The sequence below is a fragment of the Bos grunniens genome, chromosome 21 (assembly GCF_055505025.1).
Source record: "Bos grunniens cultivar Pamir isolate PY7600 chromosome 21, Bosgru_T2T1.0, whole genome shotgun sequence".
In the NCBI taxonomy this organism is placed as follows: Eukaryota; Metazoa; Chordata; class Mammalia; order Artiodactyla; family Bovidae; genus Bos; species Bos grunniens.
Window position 1 is genome coordinate 63,852,747 of NC_141185.1, and position 26,971 is coordinate 63,879,717.

Sequence of the window (26,971 nt, forward strand, 5' to 3'; positions counted from 1 at the left end):
GGCTGCCAACACCCCCCACCCAGGGCAGCTGCCATCCTAGTGTTAAGGCCGCCTCTGAAAGGTGCCAAGTAACACATGTAATTTAGGCTCAAGTGAATAAAACTGGGACTTTTAAAAACGGTCGCTGTGAACACCAGGTATGTTAAAAGCACACATACAGGGGTTTCACTGTGGAAGCAGAAAGCCATTACAGGCACATAACTTCACTCCTCTGGGTCTTAGGAGGCAGGCTGTTTTCCATTCTGATGCTCGGGGGTGGATGCTGCATGGTGAACCCTGATGCACCCCTGCTTCTAAGATCCACGCACATCCCTGTCTTTTTTGTGCAGAGCCGGGTCTTCACACAAGATCAGTGGAGCCTCTTCTCTTTACCCTACTCCTCAGCCCTCCCCACACGCAGCCTCTTAATGGGGTACCAGAATTCACATCAGAGATGAGCTCTCTGCCTCACAGTCTTGGCACTAACAGCGACACAAATTAAGGCACGAAAGGACAAGCTTAGGAAGCTGGATGAAAACCACAGATGGTCCCCAAAGCCTTGATGTCAGTTGGCAAGAAATAAAAATTCCAATAGCTGTAAAGACCAAGACTTAGAGAAAAAATGGGGGGACTCTTTTGCCAGTATTTTGGACAGTGAATAAACCAGCTGCGGAAGATGGGAAAGGTGCCAGGAATATAAAGTGAAGGGGGTGGGGAGATGGTGGTGGGAGCGCTCCAAGTCTGAGACGCACATAGCAATGAGATTTGGACATCCTTGGGGGCTCTCAAGGCAGTGAGCGTGGTGATTTAAGGAGTGAGCCGGGGAGAGGACGCTGTTTTGGTCAGAGCTTGGCTCAGGGCCGCCATCAGCTGTGCTTTGTAACAATCACCACCTCAGGCCATTCTGCAAAAACAGGCTGACAGCTGCTGCCTGGACTTGAGCAAACCCTCGCTGCTCCTGCTGCTCCCGGGAAGCACCCAGGCCTGCTGCGAAGCCGCCCCCGAGGCCGGTCCCTTCTCCTCCCGTTCACCTGGGTGGCTCTACGAAGGTGGGAAACCCTGAAGAAAACTACAGGAGACAAAGAGCCTGTCCCTTCTGCTCAGAACAGGAGATGGAGCCACACGGTTACTATGAAAGACTGAGCTGACTACCAAGGCGTAACTATTATAGGAGCAAAAACATATTGTTTCTCTCACTTGGAATAAACAAGGCTGGATTATGTTTGGAGCTTGCTCTCGAGAGGGCTCTGAGCACCTCAGCTGTGACACGGCCTCACTGGGAGGGCAGGCTGGAAGAAGATGGCCCCCGGGTCCAGGGACACCTGGATCCCACTCCTGGCTGTTCATAGCCCATAGGCCTCCGTGATGCGAGATGGTACAAGGGAAGGGGCCTACCTGGTGATGTTCTTTTCTGGCTAATAGTTCACAATAACCCTTGTCTTTTGGGGGGAAGACAAGATTAGGTGTGTGTTTTGCAACTAGAAGATCAGAACAGCCGCTTTTTCTCAGCAAGCACGCACCCAGACAGTAAGGTACTCAGGCATACATTAGGGAGGGCTGGCCTGCTGCGGGCATAGGAGGAGGATGGGGCCCCACAGCTCAAAGGCCAGTGGGGGAGGGCACAGGAAAACAAGTGAGCAAATGCACATGAGTAATTATAAATCGTGATACCTGTAAAGTGAGGGAAGGGTACAGAGGGAGTGTGCAGAGCAGGCACCTGCCTCCGGCATGGTGGTCAGAAGAGGAGGCCAGTCTAAAGAGAAGACACAGAGAGGGCAGAGGGAGCTGGGGGGAGGGAAGGGACACTGACTTGGGGGTGGGGGTCGGGGCTGGTGTCTGAGCACAGAAAGGAGGGCTGGACAGGGAGGCACCTTCTCCTACAAAGACAAACCCGCCCAGAATCTACAGATGCAACCTTATCTGGGAAAGGGTCTTGATGGGTATCATCAGGATCTCTGAATCATGAGCTCGCCTGGGATTAGTGTCGGCCTAAACCCAACGGCTAGTGTCCTGAGAAGAGAAAAGGAAGTGAAGAGATGCATTGAGAAGATGCCTCTGTGAAGGTAGAGGTGCAGTGGTGTGCCTGCGGGGCAGAGAAGGCTGGCAGCTGCCAGGAGAGGGGTGGGGTGGGTAAGGGGCCAGTGATGGCTTCTCCTTCAGAGTTTCAAGAAGACATCAACCCTGCTGACACTCTGATTTCAAACTCCTGGCTTCCAGAACTCAGAGAGGATAAATTTGTGTTGTTTTCAGACACCAAGTGTTGGTAATTTATTATGGCAGCAGCGGAAATAATACCAGGGCCACGGTGAAGAGCATGGATTTCATTCTGAGTGCAGCGGGGAGTGACCAGGAGGGCTGAAGCAGGAAGAGATTGTAACTGACTTTACAAGAAAGAGGGGATGTCTCTGGCTTGCTGTGGAGAATGAACCTGGGGAGGGAGAGCAGAGGGGAAACAGGGAGGCTGATGCTGATGGTTTGAAAAGACCCTGGAACATTGCTGCTGGCTCCAAACCTGACCTGCTGTTGCCCAGCTGTGTGACCTGGGGCAAGTCACCTAACTGCCATGCGATTCAGTGTTATTTAACACGTACAATGGGGATTAAAAAAAGAATGCCTCTCCCTTATGGCAGCTTTAGGTGATTTACTACACGCGGCAAGTCACCAAACTTCCATACGATTCAGCTTTTAACACGTACGATGGGGATAAAAAAAGAATGCCTCTCCCTTACGGCAGCTTTAGGTGATTTACTATGTGCAAATGCCTAGAAGGGAAGCTGGCACCTGGTGAGAGCCCGCGTGCCCTGTTCTTATCACAATCATATGCGGAGGAGGAAGGGCAGGGACAAGGGGACACATGTGGACTTCGGGGCTTTGAACTCAAGCTATGCAGCAGCTGGTGGTGCTATTTACTGAGGGGCATGTGGGCTGCGAGGGGAACCAGGGTGAAGGGGGAAGGAAGTTTAGGAAGTGTTAGGTTTGAGGTGTCCAGGAGAAAAACCAAGGGACTGTGGTTGGTGGGACTAAGATAAAAACAGGGCACAAAGGGGCCCTCACCAGATGCCAGCTTCCCTGGACACTTGGGGGCAACACAAAATGCCCCTGGAGTGTCCCAGAACAGACAAAGCATCAGGGGTGGGGACAAAGCATGTGGGCACCTTAGCCAACATCATCTTCACAAAATACAAAATCTGGTCCCATGAAAGTCGTGCCTAACACAATTAATCAGCATTAATAACATCTTGGGCTTCCAGGCGGCACTAGTGGTAAAGAATCTGCCTGCCAATGCAGGAGAGTTAAGAGATGCAGGATCAGTCCCTGGGCTGGGAAGATCTGGAGGAGGGCACGGCAACCCACTCCAGTATTCTTGCCTGGAGAATCCCATGGACAGAGGAGCCTGGCGGGCTACAGTCCATGGGGTGACAAATGGTTGGAATGACTAAAGCGACTTAGCACGCATGCTCGAAATAACATCTTATTCTTGCAACAGAGCCTTCACCTAAACACAGTTGTATTGTTGGGACATAGAGTCCTTTCAGAGGTATTTAAAGAGTCAGATACTCATCTACTATGATGTTTATTTGGTGTCACCTGACCTGAGATGAAGTATGTAATGTGCCAAAGGACAGCAGTCTTGGATCAGGGCACCTGAGCTCCAATCAGAAACATGGGACACCCATGCCAGCCACAGCCTTTGCAAACTGTGCTCTGCAGTTGACGAAGCCTTTCCTTCTCTGAGCCTCAAAACAGCAAGGTAGGAGGCAGGGCACGTGGTCTTGCCTGTTCTTCTCTTAGTGATAACATCAAGAGGGGTCATGAATTAAATATAGACCATGTACTCCATGTGGATCCTCATGGATTGCTCCAAGTTTTAGATAAATAAGCAGGTAACAGTCACATGTTGCTATAAAACGTGGCCCCGGGATTTGAAGTCTAGCTCCTCCTACTGTACCTACTATACTCTACGTCCTCTCATGTAGGAAACTGAGACGCAGAGAGAGAAGGATCTGCCTTGAGGTCACAGGACCAACCAACCACACCAGGCCCAAATCTCCAAACCCAGATTCCAAACCCAGAGCTCTCTTCTTCTGGGCCAGAGGTGGAACTATTTTAACATCATCACAGAGCAACGGAAAAACAGAAACCACTATTGATTTCTCACCACTTAGCTAAATAGCCCTTCTAATCATCTACCTACCTATGATGGCTAATTTTACATAACAGCTTGACTGGCCTTGGGGCGCCAAGATTAAAAAGCACTCCTGGGAGTGTCTGTGAGTGTATTTCTGGGTGAGATGTGCATTTGGATCGGTGCATTCCTAGAGCAGATGTCCTTCCCAGTGCGGGTGGGCATCTCCCAACCAACTGAGGGCCTGATGAGAACAAAAGCCCTCACTGTTTGAGCTGGCATGTCTACTCTCCTCTTCTCCCGCCCCTGGAGTGATATTTACACATGTGCTCCCTGGTTCTCTGGCCTTCATACTGAATTACACCTGGGCCTCCAGCTTGCAGGTGGCAGATCAAGGGGTTTCTTAGCCTCCAGGACCATGTGAGCTGATAATAAATCATATGTATATGGATATTGGTTCTGCCTCTCTGGAAAATCGTAATATACCACCTATGCTTTTAATTAAGAACTCACTTCTAAAAGTTTAAATACCTACCTACCATGCATCAGACACTCTGCTAGGTGCTGGAAGGAAAAGGTTTAATAAGACATGGTACGTAATGCCAATTCTTATGGTGCTACCAGAGAGTACAGCGTTCTCAGCATTGCCTCAACTGTGAGTGCAAGTTTTCCTTTAATCCAGAGGTTTTCAGCCTTGGCTGGACATTGGAATCACCTGGAGAGATTCATACATCTGACTCCTTGGCCCCACCTCCAGACTTTGTGATTTGATTGGTCTGGGATATACCTTGGGTGTTAGAATTTTTAAATACAAGAAAGGTGTGCTAATCATTTGTTACTGTGATTTAATATACTGTGATTTATATACTGTTGATATAAACCATTTGCTTTTAGTCATAATTTATAACTTTCTCATTTTCAAAATTAATGTGATGCAGTTAATAGCACACAAGATATAAAACAGATTATTTAAAGAAACATTAAAAGTTGGAAATTTCAAGAGAAGAAATAGGCCAAACCTGTGATAAAGGAATTGCTACAACTGAGGATAAGATCTAGCCCTGAGTTTTTCAGATCAAGTGTATAGAGGTGAACAAGGGTTATCATAGGTGAACAAAGTGTCATCATAGTCAATAAAAGGAAGCCTATGAGGGGAAAAAAAAACAACCCAAAAGGTTATCTTCTGTCAGGTCTAACAGGACAGGTAAAAGATATTTGGATACACAAGAGCAGAACCCACAAATGCACAAATGCTCTGTGACTTTTCAACAGCCAGACTGCTTCCAGTTCAGCTCTTAGCCAATTTGAAAGTCAGCCCCGTTTTCCCGAAGGTCTGCCGGCTTCCCTGGATGACCCTCTTCTAAGGCAGCCTCGAAGCAGGCCAGGAGGGGTTGTCATCCAGCTGTCTCGAGAAACGGTTCTGCCACGGCCCACACAAGGGAGACGAGCCAGCTCCCCACAGGACTCACTGCCTCCGTCACAGAGAGAGCTCTGTTGGGCTGAGATGCCATTTGAAGTACACGAGGCCCGGCACCCAGGACCTTTGGTTCGAGTTCACTCTTCTTCAGCTCAAAGCCTCAGTGGGAGACAGACTGCTCTGCTAAGGCAGCGAGAGCTGCTCTTTGGACACCCTGATCCAGGCACCCGGGAGAAGGCTGGCGGGGGACTTACGGAGGGTTGTCACATTTCCTCTGCCGGAAGCGGGCTCCCGTCCCACACGTGCGGCTGCACATGCTCCAGGCGCCCCAGGGGCTCCAGTCTCCGTCCACGTGCTCTGGGATGGGTGTCTTGCTCACACACTCCCCCGCGCGGCACCACTGAAACACAGCAGGGTGGCAAAGCTGCTCACTCACGGCTAACTGATCCCCTCCACGTGAGAAAACACCATGCCCCCCAAAGCCCCCAATTTTTATAATTTACACAAAAGCAGACTATTTCGGGGTGTGTACGTTTGCTAACTTTGGTAACATTCCTTCCCTATCCAACATGACAACTCTAAGGCTCTGGGGTTTGGATTTTGCCCTAAACGATGTGATGTGTCCAGTGTAGGTTCTCAAAGCTCCCAGAAGAAAAGGAAGAATGCACATGGCTCACGGAGAGACTTCACCTTCTGCAAACTGTTTAGTGTGAGTCTCTTTCTGGAAGGCAGTATTTCCTGGCTCTGTAGTTTTGAACTTCAGATTTGGTTTTGGTGCTGGGAGATGACACAGCTGGGGCCATGTGAGAGAACCATGGCTCTTTCTGAGGATAAGAGAAAGCCAATCCTTGAAAATAATTTCCCAAAGTATGCAGCACAACCCGTGGGGCACAAGATGTGATTAAACAGTCGTGATCATAGCCTCTCTTTCAGTTCTTACAGTAAGACTAAATAGAAAGCCTCAGGCTGTGGTGGCTGGCCCTAACCACCTCTAACACTTCAATTTCTCCTGTTAAAGAAGATCAGTGTGAAGGCTGGTGCACTTCACCTCTAGCACCATTCTCATTAAAATCATCTTTTGACAGTGATTTCTGCATGGCAAGTAACCCTGTTTTTCCATTTACAGTCTTCTGATATAAACATTTTAAGTAAATTCACTCGTGTAACAAAAGGAGTTAATTTAATAAAAACATTGAGTAAATGATTATTGTATAAGAGGAAGAGGAGAGAGGTGAATGTGTCCCTCAGTGCCTGAAGTGGGCTCGAAGGCATTTCTGGGGTGGCCCGGGGCATGCCAGGGGCTCCTGAGTGCACTTTTCAGAAGAGGTGCCAATGTGCAGGGGACATGGGACTAGCTGTCTGCTAGGGGCAGTGGGAAGTGGGGTTACCTTGTCTGCCCCACACTCTGTGCCATCCAGGGGAGGGTCCAGTTTGGTCTTGCAGGACGTATCTCCTTCCACCAGGCACCACAGTCCAGCGCACATCAGATGCTGCTGACAAGGGAAGGAACGTGACTGCCGGGAACTCTGCACTCAGGTCACAGCAGAGTCAGAGGCGGGGCCCCTTGACGGGTTTGGATTTGGGATCCGAAACATGAGGGGAGGAGGAAGGGTCATGAATCTGCATGTCAAAAAAATAGATGCTTCACTTCAACTAGATCATTTAGCTCGACAAAATTCCGTGCATTTACTCCTAGGAGGGTGGGTCTCATGGGGGTTGAGCTCAGCAGTTCCTGAACTAGCTATTGAGGGCCTAGGAAGTGTCTGGCACAGGCTGGAGTCTGGAAGCTCTTAACAAGTAGACACATTCAATGTAGGAAGGTATTAATACAAGGCAGACTCCCACACATCACACAGAGCACACGGGAAAAGAACTGCAGCAACCAAGCCTCTTCAGGGCGGCTGGCTCTGGAGCTGAGGCTGGTGCAGCAGCTGTGTGACCTCAGGAGACAGAGTCCAGCAGGCAATGTAGGCTCAGGGCCGCCCTGGGCTTAAAGAGGCAAGCTTTAGTCCTCCACAAGGTCAGCTGCTTTCTAGCTCAGCTGAGCCGTGTGTGCACCTACAGAAATGTCTTACCATCCATGAGTATATAATGAAAATAATTCTGCTGAAACAGGAACAGGCATTTAAAACCACAGACTCCCATTTTTATTAATGGGAAACTCAGACACAAGAAAGTGCTAGAAGGAGGAAATTTATCAAAATAACTGAAGCAGGTGTAGGCCAGTGTCCTCCCCGTCTGCCTTGGTCTCCCCTGCAGGACAATGTCTGCATGACCTGCTGCCTCCCTGATTTCCCGGTTGTTAGGAGCTGTCCTCTGGCCATGGAGCAACCTCGACCACAAGGGATGGAGGACACCCGTCCCCTGGGTGAGAGGCTGTGAGGGTCCCAGGGGTGGCCTGCTGTTCACACATCAGTGCACCTTGCCTGAGTCCTCCCCCACTTCCCTGCCCCCTCAAGGGCATCCTGGGATCACTTCCCAGATAAACTCCTTGCACCCAAACCCTCGCCTTGTGGTCTGAAAATTGAGAACAGATGTACTGAAGGCTCTTGAAAGACACAGTACTTCCACGATGTCAGAGCCAATCAGGGCGACAAGGTCTGCGGGGAGTGGGAGAAGTCCCCTTCCAGGACCTGACCCAGGCACCCCTCGGGCAGGGTGACGGTTAAGGGTCCCCTTGCGGGCTTGCCAGGGTGTGGGGGCTCAGTACAGAGGCCGGCTGTTCCAAGTAATCGTGAACATCTGCTCAGAGGAGAGTGCAACTGTGCTGTCCAAAGTCAGAAAATGTTTAGATGTTGAAAGGACAGAAAAAAAGGCGCAAAGGGAGGGAAGGCAGAGCCGCGGGGCTTGACAATGAGCTCAGAGCAGCCCACGGCCCTTTCTCATTTTTCAACTATGTCGGAGCTGCTCTGTGACCTTAACGACACTGATGATTTGAGCGGAATTTTGCACATTTGGGTTTGGAAAAGCCCCCACATTCCCATCACTGTCTGCCCCTCAATGGAGTGGTAACAGGATAAGCGGCTGGAGCCCAGTACTGGCTGGTCCCATAAAGACTGACAGCATCTCGTTAAAAGTGCGAGCTCATGCACTTTGATCTAAGAGCTCTTCCAGAGGATGGTGTCAGTGTGTGGACACGTGTTCATGAGACAAGGCGGGCCCAGGAGGTGAATTTATCGGGTAGGAGTGTTTGGGATTAGGAGGCCTAACTGCCCCTTTCTTCCAAGGACTAAGTGTCTTTTAATTTCATGGCTGCAGTCACCATCTGCGGTGATTTTGGAGCCCAAAAAAATAAAGTCTGACACCGTTTCCACTGTTTCCCCATCTATTTCCCATGAAGTGATGGGACCAGATGCCATGATCTTCATTTTCTGAATGTTGAACTTTAAGCCGACTTTTTCACTCTCCACTTTGACCTTCATCAAGAGGCTTTTTAGTTCCTCTTCACTTTCTGCCATAAGGGTGGTGTCACCTGCATATCTGAGGTTATTGATATTTCTCCCGGCAATCTTGATTCCAGCTTGTGCTTCTTCCAGCCCAGCATTTCTTATGATGTACTCTGCATATAAGTTAAATAAGCAGGGTGACAATATACAGCCTTGACATACTCCTTTTCCTATTTGGAACCAGTCTGTTGTTCCATGTCCAGTTCTAACTGTGGCTTCCTGACCTGCATACAGGTTTCTCAAGAGGCAGGTCAGGTAGTCTGGTATTCCCATCTCTTTCAGAATTTTCCACAGTTTATTGTGATCCACACAGTCAAAGGCTTTGGCATAGATGACCAACTTAGATAGCATATTGAAAAGCAGAGACATTACTTTGCCAACAAAGGTCTGTCTAGTCAAGGCTATGGTTTTTCCAATGGTCATGTATGGATGCGAGAGTTGGACTGTGAAGAAAGCTGAACGCCGAAGAATTGATGGTTTTGAACTGTGGTGTTGGAGAAGACTCTTGAGAGTCCCTTGGACTACAAGGAGATCCAACCAGTCCATTCTGAAGGAGATCAGCCCTGGGATTTCTTTGGAAGGAATGATGCTAAAGCTGAAACTCCAGTACTTTGGCCACCTCATGCAAAGAGCTGAGTCATTGGAAAAGACTCTGATTCTGGGAGGGATTGGGGGCAGGAGGAGAAGGGGATGACAGAGGATGAGATGGCTAGATGGCATCACTGACTCAATGGACGTGAGTCTGAATGAACTTTGGGAGTTGGTGATGGACAGGGAGGCCTGGCGTCCTGTGGTTCATGGGGTCGCGAAGAGTTGGACACGACTGAGCAACTGAACTGAACTGAACTGCCCCTTAGGAGAGAGAGGAAGACTGGTGCAAACTGTTTATTATGCAATTTATAGACAATTTAATCTTAACTTTTCTAATCATCAAAGCAAAAGGAGAATGAGGTCAGGTAAAGGTTTTTTAAATAGAACACAAAAAGTACAAAATGTAAGGGAAAGAAACTGATGAATTTAAAAACTATATTAAATATTAAAATGAGCTGGGGTGGGGAGATGTTAAAATAAAGAACTTGTCTTTATCAAAAACAACTGTAAGAAAGTGAGAGATGTTTGCAATGGGAGAAAGATTTGTAAGGCACAGAACCAACAAAGATTTGTATGCAGAATATACATAAAACAAAAGCCAAAAACTCCCACTGATCAATCAAGAAAAAGGCCCAACAGAAAAATGAGCAGAAGATTTGAGTACACATTTTACATAAAAGGATCTATACACATATAGGATGGACAGAAAATACAAAAGGATGCTCGATTTCATTAGTCATCAGAGAAAATCAAATTAAAACCAACCAGCTAAAAAACAAAAATAAAACAAACCAAAAAACCCAACCAGCTACCTCTTCACATCCACCAAAATGGCTAGAGTGAAAGAAGAGCTGGAGACTACCAGGTATCAGCAAGGATGTGATGCAATGAGAACTCTCATAAACTGATGATGAGATTCTTAGTTCTGTAACTTTGGAAAACTCTTCGGCAGTATTTACTAAAGGTAAAGAGAAGAATATTCTAACACCCAGCAATTCTACTCCGAGGTATGTATCAAACAGAAATGTGTGTTTAAGTTCACCAAAAACACTGTCAAGAATGTTCACAGCCACCGTATCTGCCTTAGTTCCCAAGATGGAAACAACCCAAACACCTGCCAAGGTAGAACAGATAAACAACGGTCTATTAGAACAATGGGACACTATTAGATCTCATTAATATGAAGTTCAAAATGATTAAGAGAAAACTATAGTTTTGGGAGTCAGGTTAAAAACAGACAAGGAGGATGAGCAGGAAAAAAACGACTTTAGAGCTGCAGCCTCTGCCCTCAGCTTGGCCACCCGCATTGCTCTGTGTGCCCGAGCCAAGCAATCACCCTCTGTGATTCCCTTTCACAGCTGGGCAAATGGGGTGGACCACCCCATGACTGTCACTGTGATGCCTTCTAGATGGACAGAAGGCATGCTTTACAAATGACAAAATGCTCTGACATCTGTGATCCTGAGGCTCACGACAGCCCCGGGAGGCAAGTATGACAGAGCTTTCCCTATTTTTTTTCCCACTTTTCCCCTTTTCTCTTTCTCTTTTTAGTAGATGGGTTTATTATTCATAAGTCCTGCAAAAATTAGTAGTAAGCATTAAGGGTTCACTCTGGGAGGCCAAGTCAAGATGCAGACAGAATACAGTTGATTTTCACTGTTGTGTTAGTTTCAGGTGTATAGTAATCAGTTATACACACACACACACACACACACACACACACACACATATATATATATATATATACTCTTTTTTAGATGCTTTTCCCATATAGGTTGGACTTTCCCAATGGCTCAGTGGGGAATAATCAGCCTGCAATGCAGGAGACACAGGAGCCAAGGATTCAATCCCTGTGTCAGGAAGATCCCCTGGAGGAGGAAATGACAACCCACTCCAGTATTCTTGCCTGGAAAATCCCATAGTTTGAGGATCCTGGTGGGCTACAGTCCAAAGAGGTCACAAAAAAGTTGAACACAACTGAGCCCATATAGATCATTACAGAGTATTGAGTAGAGTTCCCTGTGCTATACAGTAGGCCTTTATTAGTTATCTATTTCATATATAGGAGTGTGTATAAGTCTTTCCCAACTTGGCCATCCCCACTTTTGCCCCCTGGTAGTCATAAGTTTGTTTTCTACACTTGTGACTCTATTTCTGTTATATAGATAAGTTCACTTGCACCATTTTTTTGATTCCACATATAAAGTGATGTCGCCATGATATTCGTCTTTCTCTGACCTACTTCACTCAGTATGACAACCTCTAGATCCATCCATGTTGCTGCAAATGGCATTATTTTTTTTTTTTAAATGACCGAGTAGTATTCCATTGTATGTAAGTTCCACATCTTCTTTATCCATTCCTCTGCTGATGGACATTTAGGTTGCCTCCATGTCCTGGTTACTGTAAATAGTGCTGCAATAAACACTGGGGTGCATGTATCTTTTCAAATTATGGTTTTCCCTAGATATATGCTCAGGAGTGGGACTGCTGGATCATATGGTCATTCTATATTCAGTTTTTTAAGGAACCTCCAGATTGTTCTCCATTATGGTTATACCAGTTTACATTCCCACCAACAATGTAAGAAGGTTCCCTTTTCTCTACACTCTCCAGTATTTATTGCTTGTAGATTTTTTGATGATTTTCTGATCAGTGTGAGATGATACTTCATTGTAGTTTTGATTTGCAATTCTCTAATAATTAGCGATACACAATATGTTAGTAGCTCACTCATGTCCAACTCTTTGCGACCCCATGGACTGTACCCTGCCAGGCTCCTCCGTTCATGGAATTCTCCAGGCAAGAATACTGGAGTGGATCAGCATTCTCTTCTTCAGGGGATCTTCCTGACCCAGGAACCAAACCCAGATCTGCACTGCAGGCAGATTCTTTACCATCTGAGTCACCAGGGAAGCCCAATAATTAGTGATGTTGAGCATCTTTTCATGTGCCTTTCAGCCATCTGTATGTCTTTTTTGGCAAAATGTCTATTTAGATCTTCTGCCCTTTTTTTGCTTAGATTGTTTTTTTTTTTTTTTTTTTATTGAGCTGTGTGAGCTATTTGTATATTTCCCACTTTTTCAATGAAGAGGTAGACATTTGCAGACTTTAAGGGCCCTGAGCTGGGTCAGAAACACAGGACTGGGAATTCACTTATCAAGATTGATATTCTAATTCTTGACTCGTCTGGTGCCTACACAGGTGCATTCACTTGATAAAAACTAATCAAGCTCTAAACTTAGGGATTTGTGTACTTTTCTGTATGCATATTATAATTCAATAAGACTATTATATAAATAAATACTTAGACTGGTGATGGAAGGTTATCTGGACTTATCACAGGGAGAAGTAGGTAAATCAGAGCTTCACAAGGAAATACAAATAAACCATATGTGCTGGAAGTCATATCTCAAAACTGGAAAGAGACTCTAAATGTTGAACAGTCCTTGTACGTTGGGACACACACACACACACACACACACACACACACACACACACGCACACACTCTTACTCTCTCTCTCTTCTCATAAGGAGAGTTCCTGCTAGGATGAAAGCAGCCCTGCTTCTTCCTGACGTGAACGTCCTATAAATAGCTGGTCCAGGAATAACTCAGAGGTGAACAATAGTAGGTAAGAAGCAGTACAGGATATAACTAAGATACCACAAATAAAAAAGAGAGAAAAAAACAGGAGGGAGAAAGCAGATGAAGAATACTCATCAGACAACATGATCATGGAATGGCTAAAATTAATGTCCAAGCATAGTACTATTAAAGTTTTAAAAACACAGCAGTTGTGTCTTTCTTTCTTTTTTTTTTTTTTTGCATTTGCAAAAAGCCAATACATAAGAACTTAAGAAAAAGACAGTCTTGTTAAAGGAGATAAAACATGAGCTATTAGAACTTGATCAAGAAATGTAAGAGAAAATAAAGTCAGATGACCAACGATGACTACATTGAAAGCAACATGAAGAGACATACCACTGAACACACAGGGAGGTACACAGAGTTAATGATTGAGAAAAAGTGAATATAACGAGATAGAAATGAACAAATAATTTAAAACAAGGAAGAGGAAACAACAGATATGGAAGACACATAAAGGAGAGCTGACAAAAGCATAAGTGGGATGCAGGGAGGAGGGGCTTTCTTTTTTCCACTTTTCCAATGAAGAGGCAGATGATTATTGAGGTCAAGGACCCCAAGCTGGATCAGGAGCATGGGGTCCTTGCTAAAGAGTAGAACTAAAGTAATACAACAGGAAAGGTATTTGAATATAAATTCAAGATCTATCCTTTAAATGAAAGAAAATCTCAGTATAAGATTGAAAGACAAAGCTCTGTTTCAGGAAAAAAGGCTAAGAATGATGAATACAGAGGCAAGTCCTAATAAAGTTGATCTCAGAGATAAAGCAAAAATACATTTTATGCAGCCAGAGACTCTTCCCCACCCTCCCAAAGAGAGAGCAGTTCACAGATAATTGAGAAAGATATTAGGCTAAATTCCTCTATAGCAGCATTCACTGCCAGGAGGCAGTAAAGCAATGCTTAGAGAAACACAAAGAAACAAATTCAACCCAAGAAGTGTCTAATAACTAAACCTCTGCTCAAGTATTTAGGTAACAGGAAAACATTTTTGAACATATAAAGAGTTAAGTCCTCTTTTGGAAAAAATACTAGAGGATGAACTTCACTCAACAAAGACATTAATGGAAAATTCATGATAAAAGGATTGGAAGTAAAAATTGATAAAAGCATTGAAGGAAACCAATGGAGGACTGAAGCTGGAGAACAGAATGCAGATACAAACCCAGGTGAGGCAGGAAAAAATGGATAAAAACAGGCTGGAAAAGGAGGTACAGAGGGGTGGGGGCAATAGGAGATTGTCCATATCTCCCAATTTTGTCAACTTTTCTAGCTGGGGAAGGAGCAAAACATAACAGATAAACATAATAACTGAGATATAAGAATTTTAAGGGCTTCCCTAGTGGCTCAGTTGGTAAAAAATCTGCCTGCAAGGCAGGAGACCTGGGTTTAATCCCCAGGTAGGGAAGATCTCCTGGAGAAGGAAATGGCAACTCACTCCGGTACTCTTGCCTGGAGCATTCCATGGACAGAGGAGCTAGGCAGGCTATAGTCCATAGGATTACAAAGAGTTGGACATGACTGTGTGATTTATAAGACTTATAAGTGAACTTATAAGAATTTTAAAGGTAAAATGTTAGCCACTAATAAAAATAATAAAATTGAGTGGTAGAAGGAATGGAAAGGAGGTAGAAAGGTATTGATTTCATCATGTTCATGGAGTGAGGAAACAGTAGACACTCTAAAGAGAAGTGTGCCTGAGGCACTTTTTGCTTCCAGCAAATGTCAGAATAGATACCCTGTGGGAGGCAGGGCTGTTCCTCCACTATACAAATATAGGCATTGTAGTAAAACATAATTCTTACCACTGAACTCATCAGAAGTAAAAAGAACTATTCAAGGAAGCAAACACAGAATACATACACGACTGTATTTATACATACAAACATACTCCAATCCGTGGTTATACATAGTTACAAACATATTCCAATCCGTGGTAAGCACATACAAGGGGTGTGCTTCCCTGAGGCCTGGCTCTGATCTTCACACTAGACTTGGGAGAATACGTTCTGGACTGGTGGCAAGGTCACAAGATCTATCTGAGATACCCAGATTACACCAAGGAATCTGGAAGAGTATTAACCAGTCCAAAAGGATTGGTGGCCTCTCCTGGCCTTGGTTGAGATAAATATAAATTCTCCGTGAAGGAAACAACTATCACTCAGGCTCTCAGAATTTTCTGGTTACCTTCAATAAAGGTAAACTCACAGTCAAGGATAGAAACATGAGTGACAGTTGGCAGAAACAATAAGCAAAAGATTTAAATTCTCAAAGTGTTTATATAATAGAATTATCAGATACTGAATATACAATCAGTTCAGTTCAGTCGCTCAGTCATGTCCGACTCTCTGTGACCCCATGGACTGTAGCATGCCAGGCTTCCCTATCCATCACCAGCTCCTGGAGCTTGCTCAAACTCATGTCCATGGACTCAGTGATGCCATCCAATCATCTCATTCTCTGTCATCCCCTTCTCCTCTTGCCTTCAATCTTTCCCAGCATCAGGGTCTTTTCCAATGAGTCAATTCTTTGTATAGAGAACATACATGAACTCTCTATAAAATATCTTAAAAAATAGAAGATGAGATCACATAAACAAGCTAGCAGCAAGATACTATTGAATATGATCAGGCAAATTTGGGGAAAAAAACTAGAAAGAACTTTTGAAAGTCAAATATACTAAGAAACTTGTAAGATCTACATTAAAAAAAAAAAAAAACTTTAAAATTCCCCTGAGGAGGGGTGGATTCCTTTACATCTTGAATGGATGTAAAGGAACAGTATATATAAAATCATATATTTTCCCTAAGTTAATCTATAAAATAATGTAACAATTTAAAATACCAATGTAATTTAGAACTATAAAAGCAGATTCTAAAGACCATATGGAAAAACAAACAAGAAATAACAGCCAGTAAAATTTTGAAACAGCATATGTTTAGTGTATTAAAATATTTTATAAAGTCACAGTCATGTAAATATTAAGAAGCATATGATTACATTAGTAGAAGAGACTGGAAAATCCAGAAATATTTTTAAAATAAGATACGCAGAAATGTATATTATAAAGATAGTATTTCAAATTTATGGGGAGAAATAAATTATTCAATAAATGGTATGGAGCACCTGAGTAGCTATCTGGAAGCAAAGTGAGGTTAGACCCCTACCTCACACCTTACACTAAAATAAATGATCACTGGATTAGGATTTCAATATAAAAATTAAATAATAAAAATACTAGAAGTCATGAAAATTAAATTTATTTATAGTTTAGGAGTGGGAAAGACCTTTCTAAACATGGCTTAAAACCCAGAAGCCTTAAAAAGAGATTTATATATTTCACTTTACACACACACACACACACACACACACACACACACACACACACACCTCTGCCTGACATAAAATAAGATAAAGTAAAACACAAACTGAAAAAAAAAGACCATTTGCAACTCATATTTCACCTAAAGCGCCAATTTCCTTAATAATTAAAACTTCCAACAAATTACTTTAAAAATAACAATCCAATATAAAAAAAGATTTCAGAAAACAGTTCACGGAAAAGAAAACACACCCGACTTTTTAATATATGAAGAGATGCTTGAATTTATTATGAGAGAAATGCCTTTCAACTTGTAACAAGCTCATTTCTTGAATATTCAGACTGACAAAGCTCAGACAGCCTGGGAGAAGGTGTGGGGATCCGGTGGTCCTCAGAGAGCTCAGGCCAGGGAAGGGACCAGAGCTAAATTATCTTAACAGACAGCCAGGGCATCACTTGCCATATTCTTCCCCACCCTTGTGAAGTCTTTCCTCCTCTTGTCCATTCCCCCAAGGAAGAACCCATCGGGGTTCTAAGAGAGCTCCCACCTAACTGGTCCTGAGGGTGACAGGCCCAGGGGTCTCACCCCTGACCCTCCGCCTCTCCATCCTGGGCTCCTGGGGAGCAGCAGCTGTGTCTGCCTCCTTGTCTCATTAGCACACAACTGGCAGCACAGGGTACAGACGCAAAGACCGTGAGCTGAGTGAGTGAACGAATGACTGAACAAATAAATCCGCGTGTCAAGCAATGCAAGGCTTGAGCAGAGAGAAAGGTGACACGTTTACCCAGCCCAGGCATCAGGCTAAGAGCTCTACCAGGATTCCTCAGTTCTACTCACACAATGCCATGAGACAGACTATTACCACTCACATTTTGTGAAGAGGAAATAGAATGAAGCGACCTGCCTAAGCTGCAGGGCCAGGATCTGTCCTGACCCCAGAACACACTCTCATCCATTGGTCATACTGCCCATGGGTCCCCAGTTTCCTCTCCCCACTTTCCGGGGTCTAGCATCTGTTAGCTCACTGGCCACATTTAAGGTTTGGTGAAAGTCTACTGAGAACATTTTGCTGCAAATTCCTCAAGGTGCTACATGACAAATAAGCCTGGGCAGAGCTTCCTTGGAATACCATGGCAACATGCGGAAGACCTGAATGTTCCAGGAGAAGGACACTCCTGCTCATGCCTTTAAGGCTTTGTCCTTCTCTGCACCTGGTGGTGTCCGTCGTAGGCTATTCTGACCCTCTTCATGCACTGTTTGGAGAGCAGCTCTGGCTCAAAACAATACTGAATGGGAAGGTTATGTAAAAATCCTCAGAAATGTGTTGCTGCTAACACAAGCCAAAAGGGAGATAAAATGAAATACTAAAAGCTGGATGAAAAAAATTACTCATCCAAAATTTCCACACATACTACTTACGGTCTGAAGCCTTCCCCCAGGCTGGTGTGCCAGCCCCACTTCTGGAAGGCTGGTCACCTCCTCCGTGTTCCCAAAGTTGCAGAGGCTGTCACCTGGCTGGGGACACCTAGGGTGGGGGCCAGCGGGTGAGGCCAGGGCCGGGGCACTGGGCACTGAGCTGGCAAGGAGGGCGGGCAAGAAAGAAAGGATAACACACAACTTGCTAAGTCTGGAGAGCACTTTGAGGAGGCAGTCCACTGCTTGCATTCAAACACTTCTGGAAAATGGGGGCCATCTGCTGCCAAAGTTCAACAGTTTTGAGAGAGGCGGCAGATGCTGGGCAGGAAGCTGAGACTGAGGCAGGCAAGACGGCTTTCAACCTGGCGCCCAGCCCAGCGTCCTACCACGGGGCCCTGTCTGTCTGAGAGTGGCAGGGCAAGGCTCCTGTTCTGCCAGCCATCACCTGAACCCTCAACCCCGGCCAGATACGCTGGCATGAAAGGGGCAGGTTTCACTCAGATCAGCAGTTCCCAGATCAGGCTGAGCATAAGAGTCCCCGGGGAAGCTGAATAAAAAGAAACAGCTGAAGGCCATCCCCCAGCAATCCTAACAGAGAAGATCCGGAGTGGGGCACATACACTGCCACTCTTCCCTGCAGGAGATGCCAATGACCCACCAGCAGAAACAACTGGCATCAGAGAAAAGAATATTGCTGGTTCCAAGGTGGAATCCCGACACCCTGAGCTCTCTGGCCACCACAGGGATCTCCATCCATCAAGACGACCATGAGAATCTCCCTGGGACTCGGGGAAGGACAGAAGGAGGCTTCCCAGTCTGGGCGCTGGAAGCGCACCGAGAGAGAGAGATGCTGGATCCTGGAGAGCAGCTCCTAGAGGTCACAGGCTCCCAGGATGAAAGGAGGGGTGGTGAGGGCAGACACAGAAGAGGACCAGCCAGTGAGACTGTCAGCTAAACAACATCTCCTCTACTACTGACTCTAGGGAATGAGTTGACGGAAAAAATATAGCTAATGCTTATTGAGCAGCTACTATGTGCTAAGGGCTCTAGTTAATTTGTTCCTTAACCCTCATAACAACCCTATGCTGTGTAAGTAGAACTATTTTTCTCATTTTGCAGATTAGAAAACTGAGGCATAGAGAGACCATAAGCATGACTGCAGAACTCATCTTCTTAACCACTGTGTGATATGGACAGCAGCTCCACCCTGTGCTGAATGAGGGCCAAGAGAATTAAATGGAAAAGAGCAAAGGAGCAAACATGAGGTAGAAAAGAATGCATGACTCTCAAATGACACCATTCTAGACACTGTTGCCTCCTTGCAACAACTGGCGTACAACTGCCATGCTCAATTTTTTTTTTTTAAATAGCAGAATATGCACATCTCAGTCCATTGTGCACACCATCACACGCTGGCACACCCGTGCTCAAGTCAACCAGTGAGGCCGCTGTGCATCACTTCCCTGTGGGGCAGTCAGGCATGGACTTGGAGCAGTGGCAGTGGAATGTGTTGCTGAGATACAGAAAAGGTGGAAGGACGCACCTTTCAACTGAGAATCTCTAGGAACCAGATGAGGGGCGGGGACAGGTAAATTCCTCTTTTATGTTGAAATGGGGTGAGGGCTTTGTGAGGCCATGATCATTGGCAGAACGATGCCCTAACTCCCCACTCTTCCTTTCAGCTGACAATCCTATTCTGGCCTTCTCACCCTTGTTTCACCTGGCAGAATATCTGAGCTTAAATAGCTTTAAGGTCTTGCTAAATAATGACTTTGCAAGTAACTTTGCTGACAGAGACAGGAGGAACTTGTAATCATAAAAAAAGATGGATTGGGCTAATTGCATAAAGTTCATTTCCCCTTTCTAATAAATATTTACCATCCAATGTTTATAACTTTTATGTTTGGACTTTCTTGAAATGCTTTATTGAATTAAAAACATCACATTACCATTGGCTAAAAGAGGAGACAGCTATATTTGCCAATAACTTCTGCAACAAATGCCAGCTATTGATGCCAATTTTTTTTTCTTTTGGTAGTTCATATTTCCACAGACAGCTTTGAGCCTTACAATACCCGTATTCTGCAGACAGACATGAAGGATGCAATGGTGATGGTGTGGGGATCTCCAGGGCCCTAGAACTGAAAATGGACTGTATTTTAATTTTTCTTCATTCCCCGATGCAAACGTTTAAGAAAGCAGAAATATTTGAAGCCAGGCTGCTCCCAAAGCAACTGTAGCAATGTTTTTCCAAAGTTACCCTACACCTTGGGGAAGGAAGTGGCTCTTAATTCTGATTGGTCTTAAAGTGGCTACGAATTATGAATGCCCAAAGAAGAACATACCATGGAAGTCCAATCAGAAGGATATTCTGTATTGGAAATTCCACCTAAAGAAGAGGAACAGTCAAAGAAAGGCAGTTCATCCCTCAGTGGGTAAATTCTGACTGGTCACTGCCTAGCACTAAGCAATTGGCCTTGTGCTCTGAGGCACAGGGTGGAGCCTGTGAACCCTTCTTGGAATAATACTTGTCAGTGCATGATTATAAAATACATAAAGTTAGCAATCAAACAATTAAGTTCAACTGTAATTCAAAATACGAATTTGTGATATAGTAAGTGAAACATGTGTTTCCTTGTCAACACATTACATAAGAAGATCTGGCCCTAGATCTAGTAACCATTAAAATTTTGAAGCAGTCATGAGAATAAATGATATTTCCAAATAGCTGCTAGAACAGTCATGCAATATAAGAAGTATCTGTGATTCCTGATCACATGACGTCACAGGTACTGCTGAGACTCCTGTGGCTTTTATCACTGACTCTCATAATCAAAGGAAATACTCATTTTGGTTACAGACTGGAGAAAAAAAGATGTGATCTTTTCCCTATCCCTATTTACAAATCCTCTGAAATCCATCAGCAGACCCTAGCTCAGAACCCCTCCTTGCACACTATAACGAAGGAGCGTTCTTGAGAGCGTGATCCCCTGAGCCCGTGGCCTCTACCTTCTGCCAAGGACAAGATTTTGTTCCTTATAAGAGGCAGCAGCAAAGTAAGAACTGCCCACCAGTAGTCACGGTGGTTAGTATTCTTCTCAAAATATAATCTATCCAGTTTCTTTTCTCCTTATTTTTATGGTCTGCTTTCCAGAAAAAGAAAATGTTCAACTCCTGAAACACTGATGGGTTTCGTCGTTTGATTCCTCTGGCAGTGTCCATGCTGTTACACTTCATTATTATTTTCTTTTCTGTAATAGGCTTAAAGTTCTAGAAAATTTTAAGACAAAAGATTCACACATAGGCATTCACACACAGACTACTTGCCTCATTAATGTTTCTGTGCTTTTCCAAGCTACCCCCTGAAGGCTCGTGTAGGAATGCAAGCTACATTCCTTGCCAAGGAAGTCCTCCTCATGGACACGGCCTTGGGGGAGCCAGGACTTCAGGGAGTGTTCCCAACTGGCATGCATGAGTGGAGTTTTCAAGAGATCCCTCCACATTTTTGGAGTTGTAATGTCTTCACAATATTCATTCCCCTAAAACTCCTGGCTATGAGTGTTTTCTTTTTCACAGCATCTAGTAGGTAGTATTTTTTTTTTTTCCTATTAAAAGGGTGTAGAATTCTAAGGTGGCAGGCTTTTTTTTCTTTCAGTGCTTTAAAGATGCTGCTCCATGGTCTTTTACCACTTGCGTTGTTTCTAATGAGAAATATGCTCTTTGAAGATCTTCTCTTCATCACCACTTTTAAGCAATTTGATTATGATGAGCTTTGGTCTGGATTTCTTCATGATTCTTGGGATTCACTAAAATTCTTGGATCTGTGGGCTTGTGTTTTCATCAAATATGGAAAAAGTTTCAGCCATTTTTCTTTATTTTGAATTGAAGGATAATTACAATATTATGGTGGTTTCTGCCATATATCAACATGAATCAGCCATAGGTATACATATATTCCCTCCTTGTTAAACCTCCCTCTCAATCCCCTCTTCTAGGTTGTCACAGAACACTGGCTTTGGGTTCCCTGTGTGTTAGTTGCTCAGTTGTGTCTGACTCTTTGCAACCCCATGGACTATAGCCCGCCAGGCTCCTCTGTCCATGGGATTCTCCAGGGAAGAATACTGTAGTGGATCGCCATTCCCTTCTCCAGCAGATCTTCCCGACCTGGGGATCGAACCCAGGTCTCCTGCACTGCAGGCAGATTCTTTACCATATGAGCTACAGGGAAGCCCTCGGGTTCCCTGTGTCATACAGCAAATTACCAAGAGCTCTCTCCTTTACCTATGGTAAGGTATGTTTCAATGCTACTCTCTCAAATCATCCCACCTTCTCTTTCCCTCAAGGTGTCCCAAAGTCTTTTCTCTACGTCTGCATCTCCCTTGCGGCCTGTAGATAGGTTCATCAGCACCATCTGTCTAGATTCCATATATATATGCATTAATATGTATTTGTCTTTCTCCAATTTCAGTTTGTATAAGTGAAGGCTCTAGGTTCATCTACCTCATTAGAACTGACTCAAATGCATTCCTTTTTATACTTAAGTAATATTCCATTGTGTATATGTACCACAACTTCTTTATCCATTCATCTCCTGATGGACATCTAGGTTGCCTCCACATCCTAGCTGTTGTAAATAGTGCCGCAATGAACACTGAGGTACATGCCCAGCAGTGGGATTGTTGGGTCATATGGTAGTTTTATTCCTAGTTTTTAAAGGAAACTCCACTCTGTTCTCCATAGCGGCTGTACCAATTTGCATTCCCACAAACAGTTCAAAACAGTTCCCTTTTCTCCACACCCTCTCCAGAATTTGTTTGTGGACTTTTTGATGGTGGCCATTCCAACCAATGTGAGATGATACCTCACTGTAGTTTTGATTTGCATTTCTCTAATAATGAGTGATGTTGAGTATCTTTTCACGTGCTTATTAGTCATCTGTATGTTTTCTTTGGAGAAATGTCTGTGTAAGTCTCCTGCTCACTTTTTTATTGGGTTGTTTGTCTTTCTGGTATTGAGCTTCATGAGCTGCTTTGTGTATTTTGGAGATGAGTTTTTTGTCAGTTGTTTCATTTACTATTATTTTTGCCCATTCTGAGGGTTGTCTTTTCACCTTGCTTATGGTTTCCTTCGTTGTGCAAAAGCATTTAAGTTCAATTAGGTCACATTTGTTTATTTTTGTTTTTATTTCCATTATTCCAGGAAGTGGGTCACAGAGGATCTTGTTTTGGCTTATGTCAAAGAGCACTCTGCCTATGTTTTCCTCTAAGAGTTTTATAGGTTTGCTTTTACACTTAGGTCTTAATCCATTTTGAGTTTATGTCTGTGTATGGTGTTAGGAAGTGTTCTAATTTCATTCTTTTACACAAAGCTGACCAGTTTTTGCTGCACCATTTATCGAAGAGACTGTTTTTTCTCCATTATATATTTCTGCCTCCTTTGTCAAAGATGACCGGTCCCCTTTAGGTGCATGGATTTATCTCCAGGCTTTCTATTTTGTTCCACTGATCTACATTCCTATTTCTGTGCCAGTACCATACTATCTTGATGACTGTAGCTTTGTAGTAAAGTCTGAAGTCAGGAAGGTTGATTCATCCAGCTCCATTCTTCTTTCTTAAGATTGTTTTGGCTATTCAGGATCTTTTGTGTTTCCATACAAACTGTAAAATTATTTGTTTTAGTTCTGTGAAAAATGCCATTGGTAGTTTGATAGGGATTGCACTGCATTTATAGACTGCTTTGGGTAAGTACATTCATTTTCACAATATTGATTCTTCCTGTCTGAGAAAACAGTATATCTCTCCATCTGTTTGTGTCCAGTTTAATCTCTTTCATCAGTGTCTTATAGTTTTCTGCATGCAGGGCTTTTGTCTCTTTAGGTAAGCTTATTTCTAAATATTTTATTCTTTTTGTTGCAATAGGTAATGGGATCTTTTCCTTAATCTCTCTGATTTTTCATTGTTGTTGGAGAAGGCAATGGCACCCCACTCCAATACTCTTGCCTGGAAAATGCCGTGGATGGAGGAGCCTGGTGGGCTGCAGTCCATGGGGTCGCTGGGAGTTGGACATGAGTGGGCGACTTCACTTTCATTTTCACTTTCATGCATTGGAGAAGGAAATGGCAACCCACTCCAGTGTTCTTGCCTGGAGAATCCCAGGGACAGGGGAGCCTGGTGGGCTGCCATCTATGGGGTCGCACAGAGTCGGACACGACTGAAGTGAGTTAGCAGTGTATAGGAACACAAAGGATTTCTGTGTGTTAATTTTATATCCTGTGACATTGCTTTGTTTATTGATTAGCATAGTGATTTTCTGCTGGCAGCTTTAGGGTTTTCTATTTAAAGAATCACGTCACCTGCAAACACTAAGAGCTTTACTTCTTCTTTTCGAATGTGGATTTCTTTTATTTCTTTTTCTTCTCTGATTCCTTTGGCTAGGACTTCCAAAACTACATTAAAAAATAGTGGCGAGAGTGGGTATGCTTGTCTTATTCCTAATTTTAGAGGAAATGCTTTCAATTTTTTCACCATTGAGAATAATGTTTGCTGTGGGTTTGTCATATATGGCCTTTCTTATGCTGAGGTATGTTCCCTCTACCTACTTTCTAGAGAGTTTTTATCATAAATGGGTATTGGATTTTGTCAAAAGTTTTCTCTGCATCTATTGAGATGATCACATGGTTTCTATATTTCAATTTGTTAATATGGTGTATCATACTGACTGATTTGTATAAATTGAAGATTCCTTGCATCCCTGGTATAAAGCCCACTTGATTCATGATCTTTCTAATGTGTTGTTGGATTTTATTTGCTAAATTTTGTTTGGGATTTTTGAATCTATGTTCATCAGTAACAGTGGCCTGTAATCTTTTTTTGTGTTGCATTGTTATCAGGTTTTGGTATCAGGGTGATGGTGGCCTCATAGAAAGAGCTGAAAGTTTTCCTTCCTCTGCAATTTTCTGGAAGAATTTGGGCAGGATAGTTTTTAGCTTTTCTCTAAATTTCTGGTAGAATTCATCTGTGAAGTCATCTGTCCCTGGGCTTTTGTTTGTTGGGAGATTTCCACATTTATGATTGCTCTGTTCATATTTTCTCTCTTCCTGGTTCACTGGAAAGTTAAATTTTGTAAGAATATGTCCATTACTTCTAGGCTGTCCATTTTATTGGCATATGGTTGTTCAAAGTAATCTCTTATGATCCTTTGTATTTCTGTGTTGTCTGTTGTAACTTCTACTTTCTCATTTATAGTTTTATTGATTTGAGTCTTCTTCCTTTTTTTTCTTGATGAGTCTATCTAATGGTTTGTAAAATTTATTTTCTCAAAGAAACAATTCTAAGTTCTATCAATCCCTGCTATTATCTCCATTTCTTTTTCATTTATTTCTACTCTGATATTTATGATTTCTTTCCTTTTACTAATTTTGGGGTTTTTTAAAAATTATTTTTCTAGTTGCTTTTGATATAAGGTTAGGTTTTTTTATTTGATGTCTCTTTTGTTTCTTGAGGTAGGCTTACATTGCTATAAATTTCCTTTTAGCATTGCTTTTACTGTATCCCATATGTTTTGAGTTATCATGTTTTCATTGTCATTTGTTTCTAGGCAAATTTTGATTTTCCTTTTGATTTCTTCAGTGATATGTAGGTTATTCAGAAGTGTTTTTTAGCCTCCATGCATGCTCAGTCACTCAGTTGTGTCTGACTCTGTGACCCCACAGACTGTAGCCCACCAAGCTCCAATGTCCATGGGATTACCCAGGCAAGAGTACTGGAGTGAGCTGCCATTTCATCCTCCAGGGGATCTTCCTGGCAGAGGGACTGAACCTGAATCTTTTGCATTTCCTGCACTGGCAGGAGAATTCTTTACCACTAGCACCACTTGGGAAGCCCCACACATATGTGTTTGTTTTTATATAGTTTTTTTTTTTTTCCTACAGTTGGTATCTAGTCTTACAATGTTGTGGTCAGAGAAGATGCTTGAAATGATTTCAATTTTTAAAATATACCAAGGCTTGATTTGTTTGTAGTGATGCTTCCTAAGGCCCACTTGACTTTGCACTCCAGGATGTCTAACTCTAGGTGAGTGACCACACCATCATGGTTATCTGAGTCATTAAGGTCTTTTTTGTATACTTTTTCTGTGTCTTCTTGCCACCTCTTCTTAAAACCTTATGCTTCTGTTAGGTCCCTATTTTTTCTGACCTTTATTGTGCTCTTTTTTTGCATGAAATGTTCCCTTGGTATCTCTGATTTTCTTGAAGGGATCTCTCAGTTCAGTTCAGTTTAGTTCAGTCGCTCAGTTGTGTCTGACTCTTTGCGACCCCATGAATCACAATCTTTTCCATTCTATTGTTTTCCTCTATTTCTTTGCACTGATCACTTAGTAAGGCCTTCTTATTTCTCTTTGCTATTCTTTGAAATTCTGCATTCAGATGCATGTGTCTTTCCTTTATTCCTTTGCCTTTTGCTTCTCTTCTTTTCTCAGCTACTTGTAGACCAGATCAGTCGCTCAGTCGTGTCCGACTCTTTGCGACCCCATGAATCGCAGCATGCCAGGCCTCCCTGTCCATCACCAACTCCCAGAGTTCACCCAGACTCACGTCCATCGAGTCAGTGATGCCATCCAACCATCTCATCCTCTGTCGTCCCCTTCTCCTCCTGCCCCCAATCCCTCCCAGCATCAGAGTCTTTTCCAATGAGTCAACTCTTCACACGAGGTGGCCAAAGTACTGGAGTTCCAGCTTTAGCATCATTCCTTCCAAAGAAATCCCAGGACTGATCTCCTTCAGAATGGACTGGTTGGGTCTCCTTGCAGTCCAAGGGACTCTCCAGAGTCTTCTCCAACACCACAGTTCAAAACCATCAGTTCTTTGGTGCTCAGCCTTCTTCACAGTCCAACTCTCACATCCATACATGACCACAGGAAAAACCATAGCCTTGACTAGACGAACCTTTGTTGGCAAAGTAATGTCTCTGCTTTTGAATATACTATCTAGGTTGGTCATAACTTTCCTTCCAAGGAGTAAGCATCTTT

General features: G+C 43.7%; 1 protein-coding gene across 6 annotated transcripts in view; it reads right to left on the minus strand.

Annotated features, from left to right (window-relative positions):
- The window catches only part of ADAMTS17 (ADAM metallopeptidase with thrombospondin type 1 motif 17), a 406,696-nt gene that overhangs the window by 151,714 nt on the left and 228,011 nt on the right, over positions 1–26,971 (minus strand). For 4 of the 6 annotated variants that reach the window (XM_086364865.1, XM_086364868.1, XM_086364864.1 and 1 more), the window contains exons 11-12: positions 6,911–7,012; positions 5,777–5,922 (exon numbers count right to left, since the gene is read on the minus strand). In XM_086364865.1, the coding sequence (XP_086220991.1) occupies positions 5,777–5,922; positions 6,911–7,012 (248 nt within the window). Of the gene's footprint in view, positions 1–5,776; positions 5,923–6,910; positions 7,016–26,971 lie in introns of all 6 variants that reach the window. The other 2 variants (XM_086364867.1, XM_086364863.1) reach the window with 1 other exon arrangement.